General features: G+C 47.1%; 9 protein-coding genes across 9 annotated transcripts in view; 4 read left to right on the top strand and 5 right to left on the bottom strand.

Annotated features, from left to right (window-relative positions):
• UA08_05684 (Diphosphomevalonate decarboxylase) overlaps window positions 1–1,212 on the top strand; it is a gene marked incomplete at both ends in the record, with an annotated part of 1,315 nt that extends 103 nt beyond the window's left edge. The window contains one exon of the mRNA XM_020267981.1: window positions 60–1,212. Coding sequence (XP_020119135.1) covers window positions 60–1,212 — 1,153 coding nt within the window. The remainder of the gene's footprint in view (window positions 1–59) is intronic.
• Window positions 1,213–1,881: 669 nt separating this feature from the next.
• On the top strand, window positions 1,882–2,925 carry UA08_05683 (hypothetical protein; the record flags this gene model as incomplete). The annotated part of the gene is made up of 2 exons (XM_020267980.1): window positions 1,882–1,921; window positions 1,976–2,925. 2 exons carry the CDS (start codon window positions 1,882–1,884, stop codon window positions 2,923–2,925), a joined length of 990 nt encoding a protein of 329 aa, XP_020119134.1.
• Window positions 2,926–3,194: 269 nt separating this feature from the next.
• UA08_05682 (hypothetical protein) lies at window positions 3,195–7,647 on the bottom strand (the record flags this gene model as incomplete). Its single annotated transcript, XM_020267979.1, has 9 exons — window positions 3,195–4,192; window positions 4,274–4,553; window positions 4,618–4,751; window positions 4,818–5,086; window positions 5,138–5,480; window positions 5,565–5,724; window positions 5,767–6,323; window positions 6,376–6,468; window positions 6,522–7,647. The coding sequence occupies 9 exons, from the start codon at window positions 7,645–7,647 to the stop codon at window positions 3,195–3,197; spliced, it is 3,960 nt and encodes a 1,319-aa protein (XP_020118904.1).
• Window positions 7,648–8,088: 441 nt separating this feature from the next.
• Window positions 8,089–8,473, bottom strand: UA08_05681 (hypothetical protein; the record flags this gene model as incomplete). The annotated part of the gene is made up of 3 exons (XM_020267978.1): window positions 8,089–8,117; window positions 8,184–8,216; window positions 8,296–8,473. 3 exons carry the CDS (start codon window positions 8,471–8,473, stop codon window positions 8,089–8,091), a joined length of 240 nt encoding a protein of 79 aa, XP_020118903.1.
• Window positions 8,474–8,817: 344 nt separating this feature from the next.
• On the top strand, window positions 8,818–12,240 carry UA08_05680 (ATP-dependent RNA helicase mtr4; the record flags this gene model as incomplete). The annotated part of the gene is made up of 4 exons (XM_020267977.1): window positions 8,818–9,631; window positions 9,710–10,777; window positions 10,841–11,433; window positions 11,494–12,240. 4 exons carry the CDS (start codon window positions 8,818–8,820, stop codon window positions 12,238–12,240), a joined length of 3,222 nt encoding a protein of 1,073 aa, XP_020118902.1.
• A 900-nt stretch (window positions 12,241–13,140) lies between these two features.
• On the top strand, window positions 13,141–14,135 carry UA08_05679 (Tethering factor for nuclear proteasome sts1; the record flags this gene model as incomplete). The annotated part of the gene is made up of 2 exons (XM_020267976.1): window positions 13,141–13,216; window positions 13,279–14,135. 2 exons carry the CDS (start codon window positions 13,141–13,143, stop codon window positions 14,133–14,135), a joined length of 933 nt encoding a protein of 310 aa, XP_020119132.1.
• An 805-nt stretch (window positions 14,136–14,940) lies between these two features.
• On the bottom strand, window positions 14,941–16,619 carry UA08_05678 (hypothetical protein; the record flags this gene model as incomplete). Its single annotated transcript, XM_020267975.1, has 10 exons — window positions 14,941–15,177; window positions 15,264–15,667; window positions 15,790–15,815; window positions 15,871–15,895; window positions 15,953–16,082; window positions 16,133–16,177; window positions 16,248–16,254; window positions 16,314–16,367; window positions 16,437–16,477; window positions 16,569–16,619. The coding sequence occupies 10 exons, from the start codon at window positions 16,617–16,619 to the stop codon at window positions 14,941–14,943; spliced, it is 1,020 nt and encodes a 339-aa protein (XP_020119387.1).
• Window positions 16,620–18,885: 2,266 nt separating this feature from the next.
• UA08_05677 (hypothetical protein) lies at window positions 18,886–20,211 on the bottom strand (the record flags this gene model as incomplete). Its single annotated transcript, XM_020267974.1, has 1 exon — window positions 18,886–20,211. One exon carries the CDS (start codon window positions 20,209–20,211, stop codon window positions 18,886–18,888), a length of 1,326 nt encoding a protein of 441 aa, XP_020119131.1.
• Window positions 20,212–24,182: 3,971 nt separating this feature from the next.
• On the bottom strand, window positions 24,183–27,211 carry UA08_05676 (hypothetical protein; the record flags this gene model as incomplete). Its single annotated transcript, XM_020267972.1, has 3 exons — window positions 24,183–25,376; window positions 25,909–26,189; window positions 26,245–27,211. 3 exons carry the CDS (start codon window positions 27,209–27,211, stop codon window positions 24,183–24,185), a joined length of 2,442 nt encoding a protein of 813 aa, XP_020119391.1.
• Between the last annotated feature and the right edge of the window lie 538 nt (window positions 27,212–27,749).

Genomic DNA, 27,749 nt, shown 5'->3' with positions numbered 1-27,749 from the left:
CCCCCCCCCCGCGAGGTCAATTGATTGAAGAAGAAGATACTCATACACATGAACCACAGGTACTGGGGAAAGCGCGATGCGACATTGAACCTGCCCACAAATTCGTCTCTCTCAGTGACCCTCTCTCAACGCTCTCTACGCACCGTAACCACAGCATCGTGCTCTCCCAGTTACCCTGCGGTCGAGGGAGACAGTCTTACGCTGAATGGCAAGCCCGAAAACATTTCGTCCTCCAAACGAACACTCGCCTGTCTCTCCAGCTTGCGCGCTCTGCGCAAGGAGCTCGAGTCTGCCGATTCATCTCTCCCGGAACTCTCAACATATCCGCTGCGTATCGTCTCCGAGAACAATTTCCCAACCGCTGCTGGTCTAGCAAGCTCTGCCGCAGGCTTTGCAGCGCTCATTCGGGCCATTGCAGACCTGTATAAGCTTCCCCAATCACCAACAGATCTCAGTCGTATTGCTCGACAGGGCTCGGGCTCTGCCTGTCGCTCGCTTCAGGGAGGATACGTTGCTTGGCGATCGGGCACCAATGAGGACGGCAGCGATAGTGTTGCTGAAGAGGTGGCGCCAGCGTCCCACTGGCCAGATATGAAAGCTCTCATATTGGTTGTCAGTGCAGAGAAGAAAGACGTGCCAAGCACAACGGGCATGCAGACTACTGTCCACACCTCGCCGCTGTTCGCAACTCGCGCCGAGCACATTGTGCCCAAGCGCATGATAGCGATGGAAGAAGCAATCACCAATCGGGATTTTGCTGCTTTTGCTGACCTCACCATGCGCGATTCAAACAATTTCCATGCTTGTTGTTTGGATTCGGAACCACCTATTTTCTACCTGAACGATGTGTCGCGGGCTGCTATTCGTCTAGTCAACGACATCAACCGAGTGGCCGGCAAGACTGTCGCGGCTTATACCTTTGACGCTGGCCCAAATGCTGTCATTTACTACCTCGACGAAGTCTCTGAAGTCGTTGGTGGGACGTTCAAAGCTATTCTGGGCGAATCTCTCGAGGGCTGGGACGGTCCATTTGGCGACAGACTCAGGGGGGTTTCTGCAGGAGTTGATCTGAACAGTCTCGACTCCAAGGCTATCGAGGTACTGAAAAATGGTATCAGCCGCGTTATCCTAACTGGCGTTGGTGAAGGACCTGCGCCGATTGATACGCATCTTGTCAGCGAGACAGGTGATATCCTGAGTCTTGAGTCTTGAGGGCTAAATAACAATTTTCGGTTTTCGATTTTCGTTTTCGTTTTTATCCCTTTTCGAGCTCATCTCATTGGCATTTAGCTTACTTCTTTCTGATACAAACGTCCTCATAGTCATCAATATTAGAGATATCCTAATTAGGCATGCTATAGTTAGCTGTTGGGCAGGAAGATCGATCCTTACTATACTACGTTAGTTTCATGCGAGGTAGACAAAGGGCACAGCCATGGACAGACAGTTATCCTGGACAAAAGCAACCCCTACCATATATGGAGCCAAGAAGACTATGCAAAACTTAGACGACGCAAGCGATAGCTGGTGTTGTTTCAAGTTCTCTGCAAGCTGCTACTGGGGAACTCGCATGGCTGCAGCTGCATATAGGCTGCTTTCGCCAAAGATGACGCCGCTTAGCACTGTACTGTAAAGCTTGCATCTCCCAGGCATAGGAAAAAGTTGAGAGGCAACTTTGCTTAACCCTAATGACTCTGCTTACGCGCTAAAGGTGGGTCTGATGCAGCTGTCATGAGTATATCGCGACTGGCTTATCACATACCAGGTGGATGATGTGGTTCAACAACTTCAGTGAGTTATAAAAGCAGCTGTGAATACCCATCTTTCGAGTATGTTGCAACCCCTTTTTGCTGCAGTTGTGCTTCCTCCTCTTCACCGACCATGAAACTCATTTTTGGAGCTATGAACATCGGCGAACCCGGTAAGGTACTTCACAATAATAATCTATCTCCTATTACTAATACTTGTATGCCAGGTGACGGACGCACGCGGGTTCACAGGGTAGAGAAAGCTCAGCAGATGGTTGAGCTCTACAAAAGCTATGGACACAAAGACGTCGATACGGCCAGGATTTACGGCAATGGATCGTCCGAGGAATTTCTAGGCAAGATGAATCTTGAATCCGTCAATCTTGACACGAAGTTATTTCCGTCTGCCGTAAATCCTGCCATGGCGTCCGCGACTACTGCGTATCACCATACTCCGAGCGACCTTCGCCGGGGGCTCATGGAGAGCCTTGAAGCATTGCGAGTACCCAAGGTCCACGTATGGTATCTACACAGCCCAGACCGCACCGTTCCATTCATAGACACCCTGTGGGAGGTGAACAAGCTACATGAGGAAGGATACTTCGAGAAGCTGGGGATTAGCAACTACCAGTCTTGGGAGGTGGCGACAATCTGTGATATCTGCGATCAGCATGGATGGGTCAAGCCTAGCGTATGCCAGGGCATATACAATGCTTTCCACCGTGCGGTGGAGCCGGAACTGTTACGCTGTTTGCGGCATCATGGGATCGCATTTTATTGCTTCAACCCTCTGGCAGCGGGTATTTTGACCGGTCGGTATTCTCGCCATCAGCCCGATGCCGTTGCCGGGGGTAGATTTGACCCTGTCTCAAGCTCTGGCAGTCTCACGCGTCGGCGGTATTATCATGATGTGTATTTTGATGCACTTGATATTTTGAGGCCCGTGGCTAAGAAGCATGGGCTCACCGAGATTGAGTGTGCTCTCGGATGGTTGTCGCATCACTCGCAGCTGAAGGACGAGCTCGAAGACGGTATCGTTATTGGATCTAGTAGTATTGAGCAGCTGGAGGAGAATCTACGAGCCATGAAGACAGGTCCTCTCCCGCAGGAGGTCGTCGATGCTCTGAACAAGGGCTGGGAGATTATTCGCGGGAATCAGTCCATCTACTGGCATTAATTGCATTCCTCCGTTGTAGCATTATTTTTTTCGAGTTATTGAGACATGAAGTAGCTATATCAACCTGAGAAAAGCTCTGTCCCAGCAGAATGCGCTATGCGAGCTCTAGAACATATTTATCTAGGCTAGATCTCATAGCCCTAATTAAAATACCTTACTGCTCGCGTTGTCTCATGGAAATGGATTCCCAGTTGCACTTCCAGGACAAGTATCGAGGTACATGTGATAAAACATTCCCTTTCCTCTATAGGATACTGAGAAGGACAGAATTAGCCCAAAAGAGCCATTTTGGAAAACTGCTTCACAATCGGTGCTGGTCGTTTCTGCCCTCCATACAAACTCTCCAAGAAGACTGCATCGCCACCAGTAGCCTGAGCCTTTTGCCCTTCCGCAGCGTTATTTTCATCTTCTTGTTGCTGTTGCTGCTGTTCTTCCTCTTGCTCAAACACTTCATGCAAAGACGAAGAGCACATGTCTAACACTTCCTGAAGAGCCTTCTCGACCGCAACCGCACGTTCCCTCATCCCACGACGTAAAAGCCCTTCTATTAACGAATTGGCTTCGTCAAACGTGCTATTGACCCGCTCAATAAGACGCCGCACACTGTTCACCAGATATTCCTCCTCGTAAACCGTGCCCTTACGTCCAGCGGCTCGCTTACGTTCTTCGCGACGTCGAGTTTTCGACGTTCGTCTCGTCATTGCCGTTCCGCCTGTGTATCTTGTGAACAAGGTTTTACCGGCGGCTGTCGAGGCGTCTGTGGGTGCGAGGGAGACGTTATCTGGAATGTCAGCGCCTGCACCTGCGTCCATGGATGGATCGCCGCCGAAGAATGCCAGGGGATCTGCAAGACGTTTTTCGCGCAGCTCCCGGATTCGAGGCACTTGTGCGTTCAATTGGGATTTGCAATCGGCTAAGAAATCTGTTGTCGATCCCATTGCTTCTCCTAGTCCGCTATCAACGATGTCGGGGATGGCATCTTGAAGGCCGTTTATGGCTAGGACCCGTGTGGCGTCTGCGAAACGAGAGCCGCGGCAAAACAGTCGCGCTGCTGCGCGATAGTCTTTCAGGTGATCTGCCTGTATTTGCGCCGCTGCTACATAATCCTTGTTCTCCTCTACCAAGGTTGTAGCTAGTTCGATGGCGTGGCTTTGCAGCTCGGTCTCCGGTAAAGGTACCATGAGAGCGCAGAATAAGGATTCGCGCCACTGGTGAGCGATTTGGTAAGATTTATATGCTTCTTCATAGATGCCAAGCGACTCGTAAGCTGTTATGCAAGCATTAGCCACTGTCAGACAAACCTGGAGAAAAAAAAAAGAAATTGTTGCATGACTTATTTATGTCTTACCAATTGCAGCCTCCTTGTAATTACTCTGTTCGTATAAGTAGTCGGCATATAAATGAGTCATTTCCCTCAGATTATCCGTTTGGTACTTATAGAGTTCTAGGGCTTCCAGATAAAGGCTGTGCTTTATAGCGTACTGCTTCAGCTCCTCATAGGCTTCTAAAGCATGAAGATGCTTGAGGGCTTTGGCCGATCGACCTAAGTAGTTGTCGATTTCGAATTGCCGGCGAAGATCCGGTAGAGTCTGGAGCTTTCGTAGGAAGGGGAGGTATTCGCGCGGATCCTATTCGTAATTAGCTACAAACAACCAGACTCAGTTTTTGTCGCCTGAGAAAAGAAGAAAATACCATTTGGGCCTGCTGGGCGACGAGAAGAGTGAGCTCAAGATCATATAGCCCAAGAGCATTCTTGTAGAGATGACGGGCATCGGTCAAGAAACACATATGCTCAATAGCTTCTTCGGCTTGTCCCGAATTTCGCACTGTTTAAAAAAGAAATTTGCATGAGTTCCAGTACGAGTGTCAAACATTTTCCAGGGAAAACAAACCTCTCAAATTTGCTACCAGCTGTAATCCAGCATCAAGATCTGGAGAAGACTTGCATACGTGAGCTGTGACCAAATTCTGCAAGTTCGTGTCAAGTTTGTTCTTCAATGCTGCTAAGAATGCATCACAAATGCCATTTATCTTGCCGCCTTTGGAGATACTCGGTGGTTTCCTGACACCTGCATCAACACCTGCCTGGCCCATAGCTTCGGCTTCAGCTTTTGATAATTTCAGTGTATCATTATACAAAGTCTTGGAAACATCATCTTCGCTGTTGAGCTGTTAGCGAGGCCGTTCATCTCTAGGACAAATTGGAAGTTACCTCAACCGCGACAGGAATTCGTCAATATAATCAACTCTCTTGACCTGTGTAATGAAGAGTGGGACGTTCTCCATGAATTGCAGCGGGGCGTAATCATGTAGAATATTCATATCGACCATCTGGGAACGGCACGCAAGGTACGCTGAGCGATAGTCTTTTGCATCAATAAAGCTTCGGATTCCAGCCAAAACTAATGCCCGCGGGTATATGGTTTCCAAATTCCCTCGAGGCATCTGCAGTGTCACAGCGAAGTTCGACGGTGTCACTGTTACTATCCTTCCGCCACGTTCAATGCTTCTACATCTCTCATCGGTTTCCGGTGTATCAGCGGGGACCTCCATATCTATGATTCTGGATTAGTGTATGCCTTGCACATAACTTGCGGGAAAAAAAAAAATTCCGTGACATCCAGCGAAGATGATCATACCTTCCACATTCGTAATATGAACAAATTTTAGAAGATGTTGAGTAGTGGTGAATATAATATGAGCAGGTGTGATCGTGAAAGAAGTACAATTCTTTGCCAACAAACGTCGATTGGCGTACAAAGCGCCTGTTCGAGTCAATGAAATCAAGATATTCTGCTCCTGTCAGCTGGGTCATAGACAACTCTTTCAGAGGTAACATACCTGATTGTCCGATATGCTGGTGCTCGCCGCCCAATGAGTATCCACCAATGGAGCTTGCTCGAAAGGAGAAGCCTCAGGTTTTTCTGGCGACAGAACTCCTTCCAAGTATGTTGTGCCCATTGTTGTCTCAGAGGATTTCGAGATCCAAAGCTTGTCATGCTTAATACTCGTGAATATACTTTTAATGTCTTCCTCTGCACTAGCAGTATATGAAATTATGGTCTCACGGGTGTCTAATCTTGTTCTCTCAATTCGACGGTCAAAAGGATCATGATGAATGAGAACAAAAACTTCACTGTCACCAAGGAAGGCAATTTGCCTTGGCCGAGAGTTCAAGTTCTGCGGAAGAGGATAGCTGGATTCCAACAGCGGCGATGGCACTGGTTTACTTTTCAAGGACCACTCGAAAATAGAGAAATTATCTGTGGTGAGTACTGCGATTCTGCTTCCCGTTCGACTGAATGCAATGTCCACTATATTCGAATCGACGCTGATTTCACAGTGAGCCATTGGGGGTGGGACTCCAGAGAGTCTCAATGGAGTCAGTTTCAGAGTTCCTAGGGCATGTTAGACGACGCAGTATATAATAATCATTTCCCTTCGACTTACTTCCATCGATGACCCCGACTGCCCCATAATCATCTGGACTGGTTGTCGAGCCATGTGAGACATCAAAAACCCAATCACTGTCCATCAAGACATCTGTTAAAAACACGTTAGCATCGAATTACTTACGGAAGAGAATTCTGACTTACTGGAAGAAGCGGCAATAAATCTGAGGGTCTTTTCTTGATGCCAGCGGAACAAATTCTTTCCCTCGCTAACAAGTGGGATCTCTTGCTTGAGGTAGTAATGGTAGTTGCCCATTGTCCATAACTGGATACGATCCTTGAACTGCACAGCCAAGACGGTAGAGTCAATGTTCCAGTTTAGATAGATATCCGAGCCCCAGCTCCCTCGCTCTTTATCTGATAATCTCAACGTGAACTGGCCGTGACGCAGTCCGTTGCGCTCAAAGAAGACCACGTCAATACGATCATCCAGACGCTGAATACCGGCGATAATATTGCCCGCCGGCCTCCAGCTTAAAGCTCCTTCCAAGCCATCGACCGGTTCACTAACACTGTCAAGAGCACCTTCTCTCGAGTATACTCTGATAACGCGGCGGATACCGGTCTCGACGCTGTTCACGGCAACAAAGGCGCCATCACCTCGCCACGTAATTGAAGTCCGAGAATCATCGTAACTGCTGAACTTGCCTTCGTCGACTTTTTCAGGCATTGTGGGATCTCGCAACGCTTTTGCTCGCTTGCCCTGGAATTGAGTTTCCTTCTTTCCCCATCCAACAGAGACATGCCGTGAAAGCTTGAGATCATCTGGGGTGAAAGTAATCTCTGCAACATTCTCAAACTCGCGGGTCATGTAAAGAAGCGTGTTTGCTCTCGTGGTTATTGCCAAAAGCTCCTCATCGGGAGACCAGGCTGCCGCAGTGATACCGACATCAACCGAGCCCAGAATCTCAATCTTGTCCTCCCCAGGCTGAGGATCCTCTCGAACTATAATGATGTCTCCTCCTTGCAAAACGAGAACTGCAGTCAGATTGTCTGCAAAATACTGCAGTGACAGCACACTATCACAGGGCAAGTCAGGGAGAGGACATGGAGCGTCCCACGATGCGATGGTCTCAAAGTCCTCCAGACTGGCGGGAGATGTGTAGCGGGCATCATGGCGTTTCCTCCGCAATTCAATGACTTGATTCCCTTCTTCTGGTCCGAACGCACAGACGATGGAATGCGAGGAGGTATCCCAAGCTGTTGCAGTCAATGAGAGCTTGGTTTGGAGCTGGATCTCCGCCAGGCGCACGTTCTTTAGATTGCGCATCTTTCCTCAATTATGTGCCCCTCCCCATTGACCAGAACCCACCACGAAGTCTGTTGACTGCTATGTTCGCGACAAAAAAAAGGTATTTTCTCCCTTAATACACGGATTTAGCACGAATTTAGCTTTGGTATGCCTCGTCAGGTCTCAGGGTGTCAGTCTCGAAAAAAAAAAATTATTCATGGAGTGTTCCGCAAATTTGGTTATCCGAGATCCATCGATAAATATCAACCAATGACTTCATTCACATTTCCGAGCGCAACCAGCACATCGTACGATCACCAAAAGGAACCAGTCTATTAAGAATTAAAGAAACACGGGTTAACGGAAACTTCTTTAAGATTTTCTAGTTTTGTACAAATGAAATCTTTATTCTGATGTAGTGTAACAGTCCCATTCCCAACATCCGATCCAGTTGAATAATCAATTCGAAGCGCACGCCCTTTAAGCACGGGTCTTGTAGGTTTGCCAGACTGGAGAAATACATTTAGTAAGTTGAAAAATGAAAAGAGGACCCAGTTCTAGAGATAGAAACGTACCAGCAATGGCAAATGGGGCGCCGAATCCGGTGACTAAAAAGTATAGAACAAATACACGTCAGTTTTCACTGAGTCCCAGTATATCGCGTCAAGCGGCAATGGCATCACATACTCATGAAAGCCCAGTATCGGAAGAAGAAGTACTTGGTCTTGGGGTTGAAGGGGATGTTCGAGCGAGGACCCTCGGCATAGTGGTAGGGGCTGGCAAGCTGAGCACGGGTGGTCGAGAAAGCCCGGCGAGCGACGAGGGAGTTGGCCAATCTGGCGCGAGCAGCGGAAGCGGCAATCATCTTGTTCGATTAGACAGAGCCCAATTGCCCCTTGAGTGTTTCAGCAGTTCTTACCTTGGTCTGGCGGTGGTGGGAGGAGGGATTGGAAGCTGGATGATCTGATGAGCGAGTGGCATGAGAATCACTCGACCAACCCGGAGACCCGACAGAAGCGGCTCACGTGACCCAAATTCCGTCCAATGATTTTTTTCTTCGCCGGGAGCGCTCCTTCCCCAATCGGGAATCGCAAATTTCCAGTGCACGCGGCTCGACACTTTTTTTTTTAATTTTTGGAACACCGCAAGCCATTTCTCTTCGTCTCCATTGGCGCTTTATTTCTCTGGAGGGAGGACCCAGGCGTCAACATGGATGACTTGTTCGATATCCTCGAAGACAAGCCAGATGCTCTCGCAGCAGATGACGAGCCTGTCAAGCCTCGACCACGCAAAGACAAAAGCAAAAAGCGACAAGCAAATGGGAATGTCAAAGATAAGCAGTCAAAAGAGGACGACGTTCTGTCAGACGCCCCCGCCGCTACCACAGTGACAGATGGCCCAGCTGAGGAGAATGGCCAGCCGGAAGCGAAGCGCCAACGTCTGCAAGATGAGCCGGAGCCAGTCGTGACCGATACATTCGAAACAGAGCAAGAGCGAGAAATAGCCGCCTCAGCTGGTCTGCAGACGACTAAAGATGCAGGAGCAGTTGTTCTTTCGCACCAAGTCCGCCATCAGGTTGCCCTTCCGCCAAATTATCCTTATGTTCCTATCTCAGAGCACAAGCCTCCCGACGACCCTGCGAGGACTTGGTCGTTTACCCTCGATCCTTTCCAACAAGTTTCGGTTTATTCGATCCAAAGAGAAGAGAGCGTACTGGTATCAGCGCACACAAGTGCCGGAAAGACAGTGGTTGCGGAATACGCCATTGCGCAAAGCTTGAAGAAAAACCAGAGGGTTATCTACACCAGTCCCATCAAGGCTCTGAGTAATCAGAAATACAGAGAATTCGCGGCTGAATTCGGCGACGTGGGCTTGATGACCGGTGATGTTACAATCAATCCAACTGCAACATGCCTTGTTATGACCACGGAGATTCTGAGGTCCATGCTTTACCGCGGATCTGAAATTATGCGTGAAGTTGCATGGGTGGTTTTTGACGAAATCCACTACATGCGCGATGCAAGTAAGTTTAAATGTTTATGTCATTCATGTTGAGAAAAAGTTTGGCTTATTCTTTATTTTTAATTTTTTTTTTGTATAGCTCGTGGTGTTGTTTGGGAAGAGACCATTATTTTGCTCCCTGACAAGGTACGCTACGTGTTCCTGTCTGCAACGATTCCAAACGCGATGCAATTTGCCGAATGGATAGTCAAACTGCATAATCAGCCATGTCACGTTGTCTACACCGATTTTCGACCTACCCCATTACAGCATTATTTCTTCCCAGTTGGCGCAGAAGGAATTCATTTGGTAGTGGATGAAAAAGGTGTTTTTCGGGAAGACAATTTCCAAAAAGCAATGAGTTCCATCGCAGAAAAGAAGGGCGATGATCCGGCCGATGCCCTGGCCAATCGCAAGGGCAAAGGAAAGGATAAAAAGTTCAACAAGGGGGGAAAGAAGGATGAAAAATCAGACATTTTTAAGATAGTAAGGATGATCATGCTAAGGAGCTACAACCCTGTCATCGTTTTCAGCTTCAGCAAACGAGAGTGCGAGGCCAATGCCCTGCAAATGAGTAAATTGGCGTTCAATGATGACTCGGAGAAGGAAATGGTTTCCAAAGTTTTCAATAGCGCAATCGAAATGCTATCCGAGGAAGACCGACAGCTAAAACAAATTCAGAATATCTTGCCTTTGTTGCGGCGTGGTATTGGTGTTCACCACGGAGGCTTGCTCCCCATTTTGAAAGAGACTATTGAGATTTTGTTCCAAGAAGGTCTTCTGAAGGTTCTTTTCGCAACGGAAACGTTCTCCATTGGGTTGAACATGCCTGCCAAGACAGTCGTTTTTACCAATATGCGAAAATTTGATGGGATTGATACTCGCTGGGTTACTCCGTCAGAATTCATCCAGATGTCCGGGCGAGCCGGTCGAAGAGGTCTCGATGAGCGTGGTATCGTGATTATGATGGTTGGAGAAGAAATGGAGCCCGCTGTTGCCAAGGAGATTGTGCGTGGTGAACAGGATCGACTCAATTCTGCTTTCCACCTGGGTTACAATATGATTCTGAATTTAATGAGAGTAGGGGAGGGCATCTCTCCAAACTTTATGTTGGAGCGTTGCTTTTATCAGTTTCAGAATACTGCTAGCGTGGCTAGCTTAGAGAAAGGTGAGCACTGATATAAGCCCGATGTGTTTGCGGTCCAAAATACTGACCCTTCTTTTTTTCTAGAACTCGCGGACCTCGAAACCAAACGAGCAGGTATAAATATCCAAGACGAGGCAACAATTCGGGAATATTATGAACTTCGAAAGAATCTTGCAAATTTCACGTCTGATATGCAGAAAGTGATCAGTCATCCCGATTACTGCCTACCTTTCCTCCAACCGGGACGTCTCGTGCAAATCAAGTTTGAGGATCATGATTTTGGCTGGGGAGCAGTGGTGAATTACAAATCACGCAAAACGAAGAACCCGAACGAAGAAATCGAAGCCCATCAAAAATTCATTGTTGATGTTCTGCTGGAGATTGCTGATGGTTCTTCTACGGGTACTCGTACCCATACTGATCTGCCTTCTGGTGTGCGACCCCCTGAAGAGGGTGAGAAGAGTCAGTTGGCCGTAGTTCCAGTACTTCTGAGCTGCGTTCAGGCCTTGTCTCACGTTCGAATCTTCCTTCCTAAAGAGGTGCAGACAGTAGACTCACGAAATAGTGTCAAACGTGCTCTTCAGGAGGTTAAGAAACGCTTCCCGGATGGTGTTGCTCTGCTTGATCCCATTGAGAACATGAACATAAAAGATGATTCATTTAAGAAGCTCCTCAGAGTAAGCTGTTTCGTTCCAAATCTGTCAATCCGCATAAAAGATCAACTAATGATATTGTAGAAAGTTGAAGTTCTCGAATCGCGACTGTTGGCCAACCCTCTGCATAACTCACCTCGATTGCCAGAATTGTACAATCAGTATTCGGAGAAGGTTGAATTGGTAGCTCAGATCAAGGCTATCAGGAAGAAGATCTCCGATGCGATGTCGGTCATACAGCTGGATGAGCTGAAATGTCGAAAGCGTGTCCTCCGGCGATTCGGCTTCATCAACGAGGCGGATGTTGTCCAGCTCAAGGCGCGAGTGGCGTGCGAGATCAGCACGGGTGATGAACTGATGCTGAGTGAGCTGCTCTTTAATGGTTTTTTTAACAATCTGACGCCTGAGCAATGTGCCTCTATCCTGAGTTGTTTTGTCTTTGAGGAGAAGGCCAAGGATACGCCTGCACTGAAGAGGGACGAGTTGATAAAGCCGCTCAAGGAAATCCAAGCTCAAGCTCGCGTCGTCGCGAAAGTGTCCATGGAATCGAAACTAGCGATTAACGAGGAAGAATACGTGCAGAGTTTCCACTGGGAGCTGATGGATGTGATCTACGAGTGGACTCACGGAATGTCATTCGCAGGCATCTGCAAGATGACGGACGTGTATGAGGGCAGTTTAATCCGTGTCTTCCGCCGCTTGGAGGAGTTGATTCGGCAAATGGCACAAGCTGCCAAGGTCATGGGCAGTGAAGAACTTGAACAGAAGTTTGAGACGTCTCTTACCAAAATCCGGCGGGACATTGTTGCTGCCCAGTCCCTCTACCTGTAATGGGGAGTGGTTTACGTTATTTGTTTCTCTTTTGTTCAAGTTTTGGCATGGCACTGGCGTTCTCTGGAGCAGAGGGAGCAAGCAATGAATGTAGTGAGTCACATTCGCACGACATGCATGCATACATACATACATACATACTGTTACGAGGTATAGAATGACGCTGGAACAAGGGTTTCCATGTATATTTGCAGGATAAAAGTTACTTATAGGTTGTATTAATTGTTGTAGGCGATTAGGTAGTAAATGTCACTGAGTTGGCTGCTCCTCAAAGTCAGTTATAAATTACTAATACGGGTACGGATACAGTGTCATTACCATACGACGCATGGTGCTTGCGCAAACGGTTGCGTTGCGTTGCGTTGCGTTGCCTACGGTAACTATGCTACTATCTGTTGTAATGAAATTACACCCAGAAAATGAATTACAGCCACAGCCAACCATCGCTCGGTAACTCCCATGGGGTACCCGCTTTACGTACCACGTATTATTACCGTACTATACGGCCAAGCTCTTCGACCGCCAATTCCCAGCTAAACTTCTCACTAAGCAAGTAATTTAATCTGCCACTCCGCCCATCAATCAACCTCGATCAACGTCTTCCTTGCTCGCTCTCACTCTCCCTGCACATTCCTCCTACGTTTCTTTTGTGCAACCTTTACACCTACTTCTTTTCTGTGGTTCTGCTTCTTAAACATACTCTAGGCGGTCGGTGCTGCCTCTTGATTTTCAAGTCTTCGCCTCCCTTCGACCCGCTGGTGGCCACGAGGGTATTCAGCCCAACAGAGACACACACACACACACACGCACACACACGCACAACACCAACCATTACTTCCATCCATCTTTCTTTCGATCTCTGAAAGTGGTCGAGTGACCTGGCCTGCTGCTGAGATCATCATGAACAGTTTGGTGGCTACGCCTCCAGTTCCTCCACACTTCTACGAACATTCCCGCTTCTCTGCCTCTCGTCCCAGTAAGGACTTGCATGCCTTCAATATAGTTATCCGTATACTAATCAAACTTGCCTGGATGTAGTGTCTACGCCAGTTCAACAAAGCAGCAATCGGAAACGCAAAGCTGAAGATGATGGCAATGACACCGATATCCGCATGTCCGCTTCCCCCACGAACTCCCCAGCTTTTACTCCACGCCCGTTACCGAACCGTCAGCTGAAACGATCCCGTCCAAACGTGTCTGGTCGTCCTTTATCGCTACCTAGATTGCTGGAGACGCTGGACACGGATGCTCTACGGTCGGTGCTACAAGCCGTCTGTCAGCGTCATCCTGAGCTAGGCGATGAGGTCGTCCATACTGCTCCACGGCCGAGTGTGGCGTCGACGCTTCAGGTTCTTCGAAATTACCAGTCGACTTTGCAGACATCCATCCCTCTAGGCAGCGGCGAATTCTTGTCGGATTATGCATACAATCGAGTGAAACAGCACCTGTTCCATCTTCTAGAAGCTCTGAACGATTTTACACCTCATTTCTTACCGCCTAATGAATCCCAAACTTCCATCTCCCTGACCTACTTGGACGGAGCAACAGATATCATACACAGTCTGCCGAAGTGGGGCACACCGCGGCATAATATTGGCCGCGATTCGGCATACGAGGAGATAGGCAAGGCTTGGGTTCTGGTAATTCGAGAAGCTGCTAAGCGCGGTGGAGGCATACAACTGCAGTATGGTGGATGGGATCAGAAGCTTGCGAAACACAACGAGACTTCCGGTGGCAAGTTACAGGAAGCAGTGAATGAGCTACGGAACAGTTTGGGATGGATGGGCTCGCCTTTGCCAACAGGTGCATCTGGAGGAGACCCAACTTCAATCCGTGAGCAACTGTTATCAGGAACTTACGGCCTGGGCGTGCCTCTGAAGGTCGGACCCTGGTGAGAAGACATTTTTGGAAGTATGTCATGACTGGACAATTTCTTTTATTTCTATTTCTGTCGATACGCTTCGATCTAACGGCCTACACTTTGTTACGACACGACATATGATGATACCTGCATAAGTGCTAGAGAGTTCTGTGAACACTCAGCGGCGTTAAAACACCTGTCTTTTTCTTTTCCACTGGTTTGTTTCGACGTTGGTTTGATAAGCAAGGGCGCTGCACGGTTCTTATAACGACTCCTCTGAAGCAATAACTGCAGAAGAATACGAAGCGTTTAGCAGCCACGAGTTTGTCTACCAACAATTACTTTCCTTTTATTGTCAAGACGCTTTGAAAGATATTATCTATTTATTTACATTCTCTTTTGTCTATTTCAAACCTTTTCTTTCTACCCTCAGTGGTCCCATTCGTCAGACGGAGGAGTTTTAGGTTGGTTAGGTCGTTCTGTGTCCTTTTTCACTTAAACCGCGGTGATTGTAAGCACATCTTATATATATGACATGCCAGCAATACCTGCTCGGTGGCTTCTTGATATTTCTTTACTTTTTTATGTTTTACTGGGGTGGAATGGCAAATATAGGAACATTACCAACGGTTATGCAGGCGCCTCCAACGTCGATAAGAGCAAGGTAATTCAACAAATGTACCTAGATCTGGCATCAATACAATTCGATATTAACGAAAAGAAACGTTAACAACAACATATCCCTAGATATAATCATCGTCATCATAATCATCACATCATGGTCATTCATTATAAGAAAAACAAGCCTAAAGGGAAAAAGAAAAAAGAAAGGAGAAACCTCATTCGTCCGGTTTCTGACCATAAACAAAATGCACCAAAGTATACAGATGACAGGACCGATCTTTCAAGATATTTTGCACTTCGGCCAGCAGCGCCTCGACTTTGTCCTTGGGCCAGTTGAGGACACTGGTATAGAGTCGCAGACTGTAAGAGGGAATGCCTTCAAACATGTGCAGTTGCTGGTAGCGACCGAGGGCTTTGAGTTTGGGGTCTTTAGGCCAGGGGCTGAATGGTAGCTATATTGTTAGTTAGCTAGGTATGGATGGACACACACACACACAGAGAGAGAGAGAGAGAAGGAGGCAAAAAAAGAGAAAAGTACCGGAAACACAGCACTCTGCACATTCCGAAACCCAACCGCCCTCAACCTATCCTCCCAAGTCCGCACAGTGCGCATATTCTTGCCAAACGTGCAAGCCGCGCGATGCAGATTCTCTGACCAGCGCGTCCACACCGCGGCCTTTTGCCGGGTTTCGTCGTCGCAAAAGGTGTTGAGTTCGATGCTGGAGAATTCGGCCCAGCCGCCTGGAGTGAGGTTTTGGTATGTTTGCTTGAAGAGGCGGTCAAAGTCTTGCACCATACCTTCCATTTCGCGGCCGTGGATGAAGTCGAATTTCTGCGAGTAGGACCATTCGCTTTCGAAGTCGTCGACTTCAAATTGGAGGTTTGGTGGGACCCTGTTTTCGTGTCCAATCTTGGGGTTAGTGTACTCTGGCTGGCTGCTACCTAGGAAGGGCGTAGTTGGCTTTTTCACCATGAGGGTTGGATAGGGCTTAGATCATTCCCTGCGTGTTTAGGTCAGTCTGTCAGTCAGACAGATAGATTCGATCTCATACCTGAGTACATACCTAGTATATGGGCATTCGGATACTCGCTGTATCACGTCAAGTCAGCCACGGAACTATATAGTTGTGCTGAACGCCCCATACTCTGCAAAGTCAATTGCCCATATACCTATTGTGTTAACAATCAGCCCCTGACTATAAACCGGATGATCATCAGTGGTCATACCTGTCCCAGTGCCGAGATCAAGCACTCGTTGTGGATTGCTGATGGGGGACAGATGCAGTTTTCCGCCGGTTATCATGAGATAAATATGATGAGCGAGGTCCATCCGGGCTTGTTCGCTTTCGTCGTTGGGCTATTTGATTCCGTTAGATTGATATTAGAGCCAGACGTGGAAGAGCTCACCAAGAGATGTGAGCCCTCCTTGAACGCGTGATATCTTCGGCCATTCTAGAGATGTAACTCATTAGATGTCTCTCCATACCGAATCAATGTATGATATACTGGTTAAGCTAGATACCTCGTATCTATTAGACAGAAAAGATGAGTATGATGCAACGTCAGGGTATACCTGTTCACTACGTACTTATAATTCCTCACACTAGATGAGATAGATGATGTATAGCTTGCATCTCCAATGCTAGATAAATATGTAGCCGTCAGCTAGTCGATCTCTGAATACACCGAGGTGTATCTGGTGGCCACTTACGAGCCTTGAAAGGCAGAGTCAGACTCGCTGAAGACATCGTCCTACATTAATTTTCAGTCAACTCCAAAAGATGCCGAGGAAAGGAGGGTACCTAGGTACCCTTGAGCTCATTATATAAAGGATTGAACTTACATCAACCTCAATGTCTCCTACATGATCTGATGGTTGCGGGTTTTCGGACATGATGATGTCCGTGTGTAAGAGGTTCCTTGCTGATGATGACGATGGCGATGCTGGATAGAGAAGATACTTATATATGCCAAAAGTGAGGTCGTAGATAAGCTCGGGGAGGTATGGATACAGCAGCTAGACCGAAGATATGCCCGGCTTGCATTTCCGGCAACCAAGTATCTGGGTAGTTAGCATGTGCCGTGCCGTGTTGTGCAGTTATTTGTTTTTTTTCTTTCTTTATTTTTTTCGTTATTGTGTTTCGTTCGAAGCCTACCCAAGTCAAGAACCTGAAAGAAGAAAAAGGGCAGGGCTCTTTGACCTAATCGTGAGTAATCTCTGTCTGTGTGCTTGTACGAAACCCTAAAGGGTATCCAGTTCGGAGAAGTGCTAGTTTTATTAATCCCAGTTTTTATTACATGATTGATATACTCAACACGGTTGAAAGAAACCGATTTTTTTTTGAAAAGAATGACACAAGCTTCTATGTCTTTTTGGGAGTTATTCAAATATATGTTATTTCCTGTGCTGTCGTTCAGCTGCAGTCGGAAATCAAATTTCCATGGATCGATGTCACATACAACGAGGAGCTACCTGGATACTTCATGACATATATGATATATTATAGATAATATACAAGGGGTACTCTGGAGGCGTCTAGCTTTTGATTTTCCAATCTAAATTTTTGTTCTTCTCTCCTCTTTCATTCCTTTCTCTGGTGGAGCTTCTCTTCTCGCCTGATCCTGGCTGCCCCGTTCGATATGGCCAATCTACGTGGCCTGACACAACAAAGGACACATTTCTGTATGTACTACGCCGCAAAGGAGAATCCACTTCACGATATATCCTGTACATCAACGCTTAGATTTGTCCGATATGTGGCGTACAAGTGGGGAGCGACAACAAAATTACGGCATTGCGCCTATAATCCTCCGTGTTATGCCTACAGGCTATACCCAGCTAAGTAGGGGGAAATATGCATGTACTCAATCGCTTTATTAGACGTGGCAATTTCTTATTTTTGGGCTTTTCGGGCTGGTTCTTTGTTCTTTTTTTTTGGGTTGTTTCAATGCTGATTTCTGTCTTGAGATGGAAAGATATATATAAAGAATAAGGTACCTAAGTAAATTGGTTAAAAGCTGTCGGAACATTAAGCCTAAGTATCTATTTTTTTAATATTACCAAGCCAGACAGACTCTACAGAGCAGGGCATTTACCTATATATGGATTTCAGAGACTCTTGGCTACATATATATTATCTCCCATGTTGACAACCGAAGATGTGCAGTTACGCATGGACTATTAATCAAAGAGCAATGCTATGCATTGCATTACTTGGCCAAGTTAGCAACTAAACATATGATTTCGCTCACAGAGTCCTGGCCAGGGCCCTACTACCTATCCCGGTAGTATCTCGACCCTGGTTAAATGTGGCACTGCTTGCCTAGGAAAGTAAATACCCAAGAAGACGAATGCCATCATGCAAGTTATTATTTAGTAGAAATGCTAGCCGGTAGAAGGAGAACGGAGATATTCGGACCATGCAACGTCGTCTTTTTTTTATTCAACGAAAGAGAACATGAGGAAATCGAAATGCTCAAATTTTGGTCGGGCCGTAGGAGAAGGAGGCGGGGTCAAAGCCTCGCCAGCTTGGTCCGTCGATGCGATCAATGATCGTGCGGTGCATACATATTTTATGTGTTGTATTTTTTATGTTGAATTATCCAAGGTCCATTTGGGATTGAGTAATAGCAAAAAAAAGAGAAAAAAAAACCAAAAGGAATGCCTCGCATTCTGTCGAGACTTACTACTGACCACAGACTTAGGTTTAATCCTAACAACGTACACCCTAAGGAGTGACGACATAGTGGATGGAAGAATGAAATGCTTATAACCCAGGATCGATATCTATCGGATCAGCTAGAATATTGTCAAAGATTATCGACCTTGTTTAAATGCACCGTGCTGTTTGGTCTTGAAGCTGAAGATAACCCAGTCACAGCCATGTACAAGGAAGGGCGGGTTCTTCCCCCGGTCTCAAAATATCTCGGTCATATTCCAAGGTGTAGAGATGTTCGGATCAGGTGAGATGAAGAGTTACCACCTAGATGCTTAGCTACTTAGTTGGAGATGATGGATGATTGGAAGCAATTGTCGGAAATATCTGAGCTTTTTTTGATCGTCCATGCAAATGAATTCGCAATAGCTATCATTATCATATATAGTATGTCATAACAATTTTCAGTCATTCCTTAATCATATTTCCTAAGCGTCACTATCTTTATTGCACATTCTGGGTTACTTCCTGGCCATAATTGTCTGGGGCAAGGTAATTGCAGGGTATACCAGAAGCATTCTGGCTGGCAATATGGGCACACTGATATACCTCATCCTGCAATGTCGTATTCCACAATGGCAAGCCAAGAGTCCGATTGACAGATTGTAAAGAAACATTGTCAAACTTGATACCGGGGCATGGCACTTCAGGCGAACAATACAATGAAGCAGCTACATTGAATGTAGAAGTACCCGTGAAGTTCACGAACGAAACATCTTCAACTTGCAGTCTGGAGGTATTGCATATACCAACGGCCGTGGTATAAATGCACTGCGAGATCTGTATAGGAAGACCGACATTGGTCAACTCGAAGTTACTAAACGTCACGTTCTTGACCAGACCGCCGCCGCCACCACCGGTGTCACCATTTCCGTCCTCATCCACAGATACCCCCGGCCATGTCTTGATGTACGCCCCATCTTCGGAGTTGAACAGCCGTACGTTGTCAAAGGTCACGTTTTGGACATAGTCCGGCCAGTCCGGGTACTGTCCAATGGATCCAATCGTCACCCCGGTTGAGCGGTTGCAGGTGATGTTTCGAGCAAGGAGATTCGTCGTGTTGCCCTTTGCGGCCACACAGTCATCGCCATTTGTGATAGTAGCGTTTTCCACCAGCAGGTTGCTACTTCTCCACGAATCGTAGCCATCTGTGTTCATGGTCCCCCACTCATCATCACTCGTAGCATTGACGAAGAGATTGGTAATGGACACGTTTGTGCTCTGCCAGACAAACGTCGCCCAGAACTGAGGCTGGATGATCGTGAGCCCATCAACCCAAAGATTTGTTGAGTTATAAAAAGTGAGAGTAATTGGGCGACCCGGCTGGTTGGATGCGTTCCTGTTCTCTGTATACCAGGTCTGGCCATTGCCATTAATCCATCCACCTTCTTCACCACGCAGCGTCACGTTGGTGCCACCAAATAGCCAAGCTGTGGTTTGGTTCTGATATATTACCGAGAAGCCATGAGAGCGCCAGTACGGGACATTAGTGGAAAACTTCAACTGGCCGCGCAGCGAAACATCGCAATTTAGCAGATTGGTCGTGTTGAGCGCCGAGTTGATAGAAAAGGTGTTGTTGGTGAAGATGACCGTGCCATTGATGCCGCAGAGATCAAACGCCTGGCGAATTGATGGCGAATCGTCTACTGCCTTGGCATTGTGTGTCAGCGCTTCGGGGTAGATCTCGCACGTCGTGCCCTCGTTGACGACGTAGCCGCACACTGTGGTGGCTAGGGTCAGGGCTAGGGTTAAAAGAGACGAGATATGCATGATGCTATATACTATTGTTTTGTCTCTTCATCTATTTTCCCGCCAAGTTGCACGAAACGTGGAGTACTTATATACCCCTGCGCTGCCTGTCCTACATCATTCGCACCCAATTGGATCCCAATTCCTGCACGTTACAATTCAAATCAAACGTTGCAGATCTTCCTCTGGCCTGCCTGCCAGCCTACAAAGCTGGCAGTTGGCTCAATGACATGACGGAATACTGTGCAGCCCGCGGGGTAGATTTGGGCTTGATTCCACCAGTGGGCGATACTGATATACCCAGTTTGTGTACGCCGTGGTCCAATAAAATGTGCATTTCAGCTGCCGTCGTATGCTACAGCCCAAGTGATCTGCAGTTGTCCATATTTTTGACGTGGGGTGAATAATTAGGGCTAGATGGAAGTCAGAGAAAACCCCGAGTGGGGAGAGCAGAGCGAAGACGGATGCTGCTATTCCAAGGCTAGGATATGTCATAATAAAATACATGTACGAACTAACTGATGCTGGAGATAACTGCAAGCTCGACTCCAGGTTATCTGCAGGAAGAAAGTGTTCGGGGTCGCTGGCCTAGGAAGCGAGATACGAATGTCTAGGACACGCCTGTCTAACTTTCGAATGTAGCAATGTATGCAAATTCGAATTCTCCTTCACAGACGCCAGATAACTGCTGCCATCTCTCAAGGTCCTGGGCGTTGAGGACGATATCTTACTCATTAGGGAGCACAGGCTAAACCTCCGTAAACCAAGGCCATGATTAGGCAGCACTTACCCAGAACAAGATCAAGTAGAGGACTCTCGAACTGTTTTTCTGAACAGAATATTAGTTCATTTAAGAAGTACGGGTCAGCACCTCAGTTACAATTCGAATTTGACATGATAGCGTTCTTCAGTCGTATTTATCATATATATCCCGCTGGTGCGAGCGGCAGCAAGGCAATGGTCAAATCCAAAATTCAAATTCAAAATCAACTTCATTCAATCGTACTATTGATCTGAATAATGGAGTTAATAGTGGCTTTTGTGCCTAGGCAGCAAGGTCATATGTTTTTTTGTTGAGGTTTTTACTTCTCTGTCCGTTTGCATTGTTTCACCCTAACATGACAGGCCTAGTCCAGATCTTGAAAATGACTCGTTTGCTTGTCTCTATACAGAATGACTGAGACAAACAATAGTGTGGAACTGAGTGGACCAAATCTGACCGGTGAAGATAGAGACCCCAAACCCTACGCCAAAGACCAACTGAAGGAACCAGTTAATTTGCCCTTGTCTCACCACTTCCTCTATCACTATGAAGCGAATATTCTTATGGAAAGGCAAACTTCTTAGGAAACCTCCCTATCTACAAATCCATCAGTGGGTGCATAGAGAGCTCTTCAAACAAACAAAAAAAAAAAAAAAGCCACCGGAAATGATGTGTAAACCTACATCGGCCAACAGCTGCTGATGGATGACCAGGCGCTTGGCTGGCTTTCAAATTGAACGATTCTAGAGCTGAATGTACCTGAGAGTGAAGAATTGGACCAAACTGCTAGAAGTCATTTCTTAGGCCTGTTACACCGAGTTGGGGCTGTGTCTCCTCGGATAGACTCTGGCCTTCTCTCCCCCTTTCTCTCCTTTTCCTTATAATTTACCTTATATTCCCTCTTTTAAGAGTAGCTGAAGCATAATAACTAGTCAAGAGCAGTAATGGCAACATCGACATCAGACACTACAACCGCGCCAGCGCTTACTACTATCTTCACCCCAGCTAACAGTTGCCTCGTCGACCTCTGGTATTATGGTTTCTCTTACGGAGACTGTCCGGAATGTGGTTATTTCCAGCTTGGACCAACAGACAGTTCGAATTGTTTCCCTAAAGGCTGGAGCTACGAAACTACCATGTATTTCTCACCGGGTATCTGCCCATCAGGCTATACCGCCGCTTGTTCGAACACGACAACCATCGGCACTGAAACAGAGACTCAAGCAGCATGCTGTCCAAGGTATGCCGTGTTATAGGAAGTTTGGCCAGTCATAAACAAGGCTAATCTGTTTCCATCAAAGTCAATACACATGTCAAAATGCCGACGAATTCCCGTGGTATTCTACAAATCACTGCGGTCACTTCAACCCCTCAACTGGCATATTTATATACACTACTAGTACTCCCCGCGCTGGGTTGACCACGTTGACTGCCTCGGGGACTCAAGGGTTTAATGCATATGGCGTGAAGATTCGATACCGGACAACCGATGTTTTTGCGACAGCATCGACAACAAAAGCATCATCAGTCACGCCCAGCTCATCTGCAACAATGGCATCCAGCTTGTCGATAACGGTGACTACAGTCATAGCCAGCTCATCTACGTCTCCTTCCACTGCAAATTCTAACACGGGCTTATCGACGGGTGCAAAAGCCAGGCGCAGGTGTAGCCATTGGAGCCATTCTTGTACTCATTGGAGGTATTTTATTCTTTCGAAGACGTCCGAAATGGAACACATCATCTCCAGCTTATCAGCAGCAGTTGCAACAGCCTTCTGAGCTTCCAGAATCTACGCGGAAAGCAGAGCTGGCTGATTCTCAGAAAGCTAGCCCTTATCAGCCATCGTATTCGTCTCCCACAGTTGAGCCTGTAGAGATGGGAATGAGTCGGGAATAATCTGCTTAGCGTCACTTTTGTCGAATATTATTCAACAAAACAATTTGCAAACTATTCATAGTTCACATCAATTGAGTACAGTGAAAAGGGGTGTATAGGCCTGTGTACAGGAGTCCTTCGGGGATGGCTGGGATCAAATGCTTATGCAAGGTTAAGTGGAGGACTCTCAAAATGTGTTTATCAACAGGATGTTAATATGTTCCATAAGTAATACTAGCAATACTAATGTTAGAACTTCCTAGGTAAGCATGATAAAGAGAGGAGAAAATAAGCAACGTCAAACACTCGCCGGGTACTCCACCAGCTAATAAAACTGAAGAAAAGACGCCCGGGGTTAAGAAATCCTAGAAGAATAAGGCTATGAGATAGGGCTGGGTTTCTGTCTCTACCGGTGTTTTATTTGGGTTCATGTTCATTGCCTGACAAGGAGTATTTCTGGCTTGCCCTGCCTATTTTATATGGAGGCAGGGCAACAGCAAATGTCCAGATTAGTTGAGCTGGCCAATAAAAATGTCTTGCGAAGATGGCTGGTCATGTTGGGAAGCATAAGGACAAAGAAAAAAGGCCGTCACCTCTAGGGCAACAGGCCAAAGTAGAATGCATTGGTGCTGAATGAAGGGCGTCGAGTTTAGGGTACGCTTTTGTGACTCGGGCGTGGCATATCATTACTTAGGAGGTATTTTATAGAGTACTCTTCTGATCTCGATGGCACATCCTGGCCATCATGGTCTAGACTTTTGATAGATGACATGATGTCTATCTTCACAAGTACTTCATTATGGGTCCTTGTCTTTGGCAACATAATCTACCCATGTTCGTATTGCTTTTGTTGCTTGCTTTAACTGTTCTGTTGGCTCAGAGGTAACGGAAAACGCCCCGATAAGTTATACCGATCAATAAAACAAAGCAATCGAGTATTTGATAAATGTAAAACCTTGCTGCCTAGAGGCATACATCAGATTCACTTTGTCTTAAGGACAATAAAACACGCGCGAGGGACGTGGATGTGATTGTTGATTCAAATGAAGTCGAGTTAGGGCTCGCCAGGCCCGCTTTTCTTGGAAGAAAAATGGGGGGTTTTCTTCACAGCTGCATTTAGTTCAAGTAGTACAGGTCTGACTAATTATGTAAAGGAAAAGGAAAAGGTACGGAGGTGTATTCTACTCGAATGAATTCACGCCAGTTCCCAATGTATTCCTTAGCCAGTACATTACGCCTTCTTTAATGAGAAAACAGACCTTCCATTCATTAAGTCATTCGTATCGGGTTGTCATTATTAACATACTGTTTTTAAAGGGAAGTAAAAGCTATGAAAAAAAGAACAGACATCAATTACGCTATGGCGTTTCTCGCGAGTCGCAAGAACCAACTTGCGTCAGCCCACCCACCCTTATCGCCAGCTCTCTCAACAGCATCTGCAAATTCGGAACCGTCATCGCTGTGATCATCATGATCACCCTCTGAGTCATTTCCGGGCTCCGACTGCGATGTCAAAGCGGCCGACTCAAACCCAACGAAAGTATGCCGATTGACCCCTTCTGTAGGCACAGGCGGTGACGTGGAAAAATCCTCTTCGACTCCAAATAGCGTCCAGCTGATAAACTGGTCAACCCAACTCCCAAGACCGAAGCCTCGCTCGCGTGTCAAGTGTTGGAATTCATCTTCGTCCATCTCGCTATCTGTCTCGCTTCCTGATGCATAAGAAGAGGAGTCCGATTCATCTTCATCATACAGATCGCGGTCACGGATAGAAGCCATCTCGGCACGAATCTGATCGTCCACAAAATCAGGAAGCACTGTGAGATGGCTTCCAATGCTAGATTTCCGTGACTGCCGGGACGAATCTCCTTCTGTGTCCATTGCCGTCATAGAGAATCCCCCACGGCTAGCTCGTCGACTGAGTTCGCGTGACCTCGATGTCCGCCGCGAGAGCGCCGCTGGTGTTGAGACAGCAGACGATCTTGACGACCGATGAGGCGTACTCTTTCCATGACGATTGGCGCTAGTACGACGAGATCTGGAAGTTTCCGAATCTGCCTCGGCTACCAGGCTAGTCGAGCTCTCGCGCTTGATCAGCCAGCTCTGGCCTTTTTCTTCCCGAGCTGATGAAGCCAGGGCCAGTCCCGCCCGAAGCATCCACTCCGAGTCGTGGGACTTTCGCTTCTCCGGCGGCAGGGCATGTACCGGAGTACGGGAGCCCTGCTTTAAGCTTCCAGTATGCTGACTTTGTTGTTCATGCAGGACGATGCCCAGACTCCGGAGATCAGAGTCGCTGAGTGCATGTGCCGAGCTTTTAGAACGCTTATGATGTCGCGGGCGCGAGCTAGCGCGCGAATGCGACAGAATTGGTGGCGTGCTCGGGACAGAAGAGCTAGAGAAATATGAGCCTTGCGTGTTCTGGAAATAGTCGTCCTGATCCGGTAGATCATCTATTGGGAATCGAGGAGTAAGTGGAGCAAGTGAGATGTGATTCAAAGCTGGATGCGAGCGCCTTGATCTGAAAGGACTATGCGATGATGGCCGGGACTGCGATATGTAATAGGAGTTCGTTAGCTAGCACCTCCTGGTGGTCGGAAGGGTATACACCATACATCCATGCCGAATTGCGTGTCTTATTGGCAACTGATTGATGTTATTAATGACTCAAGCACCCAAAGTAAATGGGTTTGAAAGAATCGATGACCAAGAACAGACAGAAAGAGGCAGAGCTCTGGCTTTTGGTGCGGGAGCGAATCACATGTCAGGAAGGAACGCATGGAGGAATGCGGAGGCGGCTTAACCTCTCCGCTTGTCACTTGCTCGCTCACTGACTCCTCTGTGCTCTTCTTGCATGAGAGAAATTAGTACAACTTATTAACTACGGTGTACTAATTTGCACTGCCACCTTATGACATCGGACATGTGCTATTAACAAGCCTACAGTCGCTCGAGCATCAATTGCCTGATCACCGACAGGCCGACTCTCCTAGTCCGATTCGGAACGCAAACAGACAGACTGTGAATGTCCTTCTACGACACAAGAGAGGGAAATCTCTCATAGTACTTCCAAGCAACGTACAGACTCGTTCCGAGACCACAAATCTTCAAGCACATCATAGTCCATGATCCATCGCATGCGCTCCCGCATTGCACCGGGGTTGAATTTGTCGTCAAATGCGTCAGGGTCTTGGGAGCTCGCTAGCTTGCCGACTTCATAGCTTGTCACGGTGATCCGGTCCGTTCGTGGTTTTCGAAGCTGCTTGTAGAATTGGAATGCGGCTGTCAGATCATTACTCTTCCAGTACCGGAGGATAGTGGCGAGTGCTATGCCGGATTCAATGGCCATGCATGAGCCTTGGCCTGATGACAAAGGTCAGTTTATAAAAGAGCAAAGTGATAGCGATGGGGAAAGTACCTTGATGAGGTAAGGTGGAATGAGCAGAGTCGCCAAGCAGGATTATTCCAGAAGCAGCATTGCCTTCATTCACTTCGTACCATTTATCCACCGGCTTCCGTACATACAGCGCTTGCTTCATCATCTTCCCATCCGGTGAGCTTTTGCGCAATCCCGCAATGATGTCTTGTGCGGCCGGACACCAATCCTTCACATGATTATGCAAACTATCAATGTCTGATCGCGACATCCAGTTCTCCGAAGTCCAGCTTGCGAGAGACTCGCTCATAAACCCAATAATAGCCGCTTTGGCCGTATTGGACTGCTCATTGCCGATAGGTAAGACGAGGATATGTCTTTGGGGCCCCCGGAAATTCGTCGTTCTACGCAACAGCTGAGCCGTGTCGCTGGGTAAATCGTCGTATTCGACAAACCCGCGGTAAACCACTTGACCAGAGTAATCCGGATGATCGGTGATATTCAGATGCTCTCGTACAGTAGATTTTATTCCATCACAGCCCACGACAATTTCCGCATCAGTATGAGTCCCATCCTGAAAATGCAATCGATATGCCTCATCCTGGTTTGTTTTGGTGATACCAGTCAGGCGCTTATCGAGATGAAGCTTACTCTCCGGCACTCGATCCTTCAGTGATTCCAGGAGATGGGCACGATGAAGCAATCTCGACGTAGGCTTTGCGGATTCATCGACTTGACCCAAGTACTGGCCTGTACGATAATGCCGGTATTCCATGTAGTACGGCAAGTCGTGAGCGGATTTCTTCAACATACCCTCCTTTAGCCCATAAGAATCGAGAATGCTATTTGCATTTCTGGTGATGTTGATGCCAGCCCCGACTTCGTTGAATTCAGCTGCTCTCTCATATAGTTCCATATTTGTGAGTCCGACGTGTAGCGCCGCATTGATGAATGACATGCCACCAAGGCCGCCGCCGATGATGGCTATTCTTTGCTCTGAGAAGCCCATTATCTGCTGTCTTGGTATGCGTGATGTTTGATAATGGAGAGAAGTATTTATTATTCAAAGCAAGAAAATCAATCTCTTTCCAGCATTTTATCTATTCGGGTGGATATAACATCTCGGATATTCCGAGAGTTTCGCCATTGCTGTCGTTGGGCGACTAAGCATACTCGTAACCTAGGGAACAAGTCAAGCCTATGTCGTATGACATCAAGAGGTAGGCTGATAGATCTTTTTTGGACAGGTTGGACGCATAAATCTCGTGGAGACTGTTCTCTATCTGTTGCCTGTCGATTTCCCTGCAAACTCGGATATTCCGATAGCTGCTGTACCGTACTCCTGGCCCTCGGTTACACACGTAATGACAGTAATATAATATGTCTAGTAGCTAGCGATTCTACGTAAAGAGTAAACAGTTTATATTCCGAGATGAGTACTGGCGAACACTCTGAAGACAGCCAAGTTATTAGTCATTCGAGACCGTAGTAGTTAGCTAAATTACCGCATGAAGCTTCGCACGCTTAATAGTAATAGCTCAAGCTAG

The sequence above is a fragment of the Talaromyces atroroseus genome (genome assembly GCF_001907595.1).
Source record: "Talaromyces atroroseus strain IBT 11181 chromosome Unknown scaffold_7, whole genome shotgun sequence".
Lineage (NCBI taxonomy): Eukaryota > Fungi > Ascomycota > Eurotiomycetes > Eurotiales > Trichocomaceae > Talaromyces > Talaromyces atroroseus.
Note: the sequence above shows the minus strand (reverse complement) of the source record. Positions and strands in the feature narration are given on the sequence as shown.